At 46.2% G+C, this 3,347-nt stretch overlaps 1 protein-coding gene across 3 annotated transcripts in view; it reads left to right on the top strand.

Annotated features, from left to right (window-relative positions):
- The window catches only part of Prox2 (prospero homeobox 2), a 19,588-nt gene extending 16,608 nt beyond the window's left edge, over positions 1–2,980 (top strand). For 2 of the 3 annotated variants that reach the window (XM_021202497.2, XM_021202498.2), the window contains exons 4-5: positions 684–878; positions 1,248–2,980. In XM_021202497.2, the coding sequence (XP_021058156.1) occupies positions 684–878; positions 1,248–1,433 (381 nt within the window). In that variant the 3' untranslated portion in view covers positions 1,434–2,980. The remainder of the gene's footprint in view (positions 1–683; positions 879–1,247) is intronic. The other variant, XM_029540978.1, reaches the window with a different exon arrangement.
- Positions 2,981–3,347: the final 367 nt, after the last annotated feature.

Genomic DNA, 3,347 nt, shown 5'->3' with positions numbered 1-3,347 from the left:
GGAGAGAAAGAGAGAGAAAAAGGGGAGGGTGGTAAGGAAATACATAAAATGTAAGGGGCTAAGGCTCAGTGGCACAGCACGTGTCTGGTGTGCATAAAGACATGGGTTTGATCCCTACTCAAAATATAAGACATCATCAAACTTACATCCGACTGCTGTGTCTCAGAACTGAGCAGAAATAAATACAGATTAAGTGCAACCGTAAGGAAAATCAAACAATGTTAGAACCAAAACCCTGCGTGTATCCACAGGCAGTTTCTGAAATCCACTACTCTAAGTTGTGAGGTAAGGGCACTTAGTACTTTGGGCATACCTCAGAGCCGTCTCTGCGATCCCTACAGTAAATACTGATCCACGTTTCCATTCGTTCTGAGACTGCTCCCTGGCCCACATCCTTACCACCCCTCTTGGCCAGTTACCCCTCCAGGCTCTAAGTCATGCTTAGACACATGGACAAAAGCCTAAAAGTCTTTTATAGACATAACATCTATTTTCCAGTAAACACTGGATTTTATAGTCTAATTGCATGGGATTGGCCAGTACCTGTGACTTCTTTTTCTGAAGGAAAAATGGTTAGTGCTTGAGCCAATTCACATTAATCTCACACTGAAGTGGACACTGACAGTTCTGACTCTGAGCACCTTGCACCAATGTCTGACTTGATGGACCATTTGTTCACACAGTTCAACCGCTGCATCACCTCCCAGATGATCAAGTGGTTCAGCAACTTCCGTGAATTTTATTACATCCAGATGGAAAAGTACGCCCGGCAAGCGCTTTCAGACGGTATCACAAACGCCCAAGTGCTGGCTGTCCTACGAGACTCGGAGCTTTTTCGAGTTCTCAACACACACTATAACAAGGGGAATGACTTTGAGGTGAGACGTGCGCTGGGTCCCATGAGATCTAAGATGTGTATTCTCAGACTGGCTGGCAGATGGCAGCCATAAGCTTGAGGACAGCCTTTCTCACAACAGGTCGAAGGGAAAGCTCAGACCTCTCATTTCCCACACAGTCATTAAAACATACCCAGCTGGTAGGACCGACAAGTCCTGAAAGACTCTAATACCCGCTCCCCAGACTGTCTCTCTGGATGGTCACTTAAGGTCTGTGTTTCACTAGGGAACAGGGCAGTCTTGGGCTGCAGAACCCAGGGCAGCGGGGCAGCACTAGCCAATGGGCTCTCTATGGTGCCAGCACTTCCAGCCTCATTTCTTCCTTTCCTTGGGGGTGTCTTTGGGCTGCAGGTCCCAGACTGCTTCTTGGAAATTGCCACCCTGACACTGCAGGAGTTCTTCAGGGCTGTCTTCGCAGGGAAAGATTCAGATCCTTCCTGGAAGAAACCCATTTACAAAGTTATCTCAAAACTCGACAGTGACATCCCAGAGATGCTCAAATCACCCAGCTTCCTCCCGGGACTGTTCCCGAGTTAAGATTGAACAGAATGAGGGCAAGTATGATGGCACAGGCCTGGGAGTCCAAGGTGAGGTGGAGGCAGGTGGATCAGGAACTTAGGGACAGCCTTGGCCACAAAGACAAAGATCAAACAAAACTAGTAGAACAGCCCAGGTGGTCCAAGCTTTGTCATAAACGGCAGTTTAGCTGTAGTCACATCAGAGCACAAGAGGAACCCCTCCCATAGGTGCAACTGCCATTCTGAATACTCACTTTCTTGTCCAGAATCATAGGAGACTTAACCTTAATTGCAGTGCATCAGCTAAGTCTATCCGTGTGTTTGTAGTCTACTGGGAAAGGAACACAAGTTTGCAATCAGAAGACTTAAAAGTCATTAAGTGCTGTGGCAGTGATAATTTCCTGGTGTTCCTGTAACTCTGGAAGGAGATTCATAGCCAAGTAGTGGTGGTAAACAGGTTTAATCCCTGCATGGAGAGGCAGAGATAGGTAGATCTGTGAGTTGGAGGCCAGTCTGGTCTACAGAGTGAGTTCCAGGACAGCTAGAGCTACACAAAGAAACCCTGTCTCAGCACACAAAAACAAAACAAAACAAAACAATCAAAAAAGCCCCAAGAAATTTTGAACTGTGGGTACCTCGTTGATTCTTACTCCAAGGTACAGGATCAATCAGGACTGTGGAGGAACCAATGGCTGTGTACGCTGGACTCACGCTGTCACTTGGAATCTCCAACAGGAAAAATCCATACCAACAGGGCACCTGCAGAGTGGCACTGCCATCTGATCAGGTTGGCACTCAGGAGTGTTTCATCATCTAAGACGTTCACTGATGGCTTCAACAAACTTCCTAAAGAACCTCGGTCGACACGACTGTGGCCTGCATCTGTCTGCTGGAACACTGGGTCAGCTCCCAGTCCTAACAGCCCTACTTGACCTATACCCTGGTGCCCAACTGCCCATGCATACAAAAATATATATAAGTAAAAAATGGAACTTCATGAGAAAGCCAGAGGGGCCTCGAGGACCATCTGGTCCACCTTGTTTAACCTGTGGAGGAAATTGAGACTAGCATACAATCTACAGGGCTCACAGGCCATGAATAGCAGGGCTGGGACAAAGGCAGAAATGGAGATTTTCCTACTTCAAAATGGTTACAGTTTATGATTGAACTTGAGCAGATGAACAAATGACACCCGAGTTCCCCCCTAGTTGTGACAGACGCTGAGTACCATTAGGTGAGGCACCCATACAATGGGACACCTGTCTTCTAGTCAGAACCAAGCCTGTAAGCACTGCTGAAGGTGGGCAGGGCAGAGTAGACTTCAGGTTTCAGTGTTAAATGAGGGGCAGTCGTGCCTACAGTAGCTCCCTTCCCTGCCTTCAACCTACAACAAGCTCCATCCACATCTAGGTCCTCTACCTACATGACTTGATGGGTGGTGGTGTTGGCTATTGCTAGACATGTCGGACTACACCAATACAAACAAGGTCTTTCTTCTGAAGTTTCTGTTCAAATAGTGGAGAACAAAAACAAAACATACTTAAATCTAATCTTTATAGATTACTTAAGGTTTTGGGGTGTTTGTTTTACTGGATATTGATCCTGGTGCCTCCTTCCTTCTTGCTAAGTATATGTTCTATTGTTGAACTCCATTCCCAGCTATGAATTGTGTATGTGTGGTCTTTTGAGACAGGGTCTATGTAGCCCTGGCTGTCCTCAGAGATCTGCTTGTCTCTGCCTCCAGAGCGCTGGGATTAAGGTTATATACCACCACACCCAGGGAAAGTCTTATTTTAAATGCCCCTCAATATACCTAATTATATATAAGTATTACTCTAATTTATTACTATGCTCACAAGGCTCCCTTTCATCAAAACCAAGGAATTTGCCAAACCTAAGTTTTGAATATTCACAAGCACAGAGTAGCCTGGGC

This window comes from Mus pahari, chromosome 7 (genome assembly GCF_900095145.1).
Source record: "Mus pahari chromosome 7, PAHARI_EIJ_v1.1, whole genome shotgun sequence".
In the NCBI taxonomy this organism is placed as follows: domain Eukaryota; kingdom Metazoa; phylum Chordata; class Mammalia; order Rodentia; family Muridae; genus Mus; species Mus pahari.
Note: the sequence above shows the minus strand (reverse complement) of the source record. Positions and strands in the feature narration are given on the sequence as shown.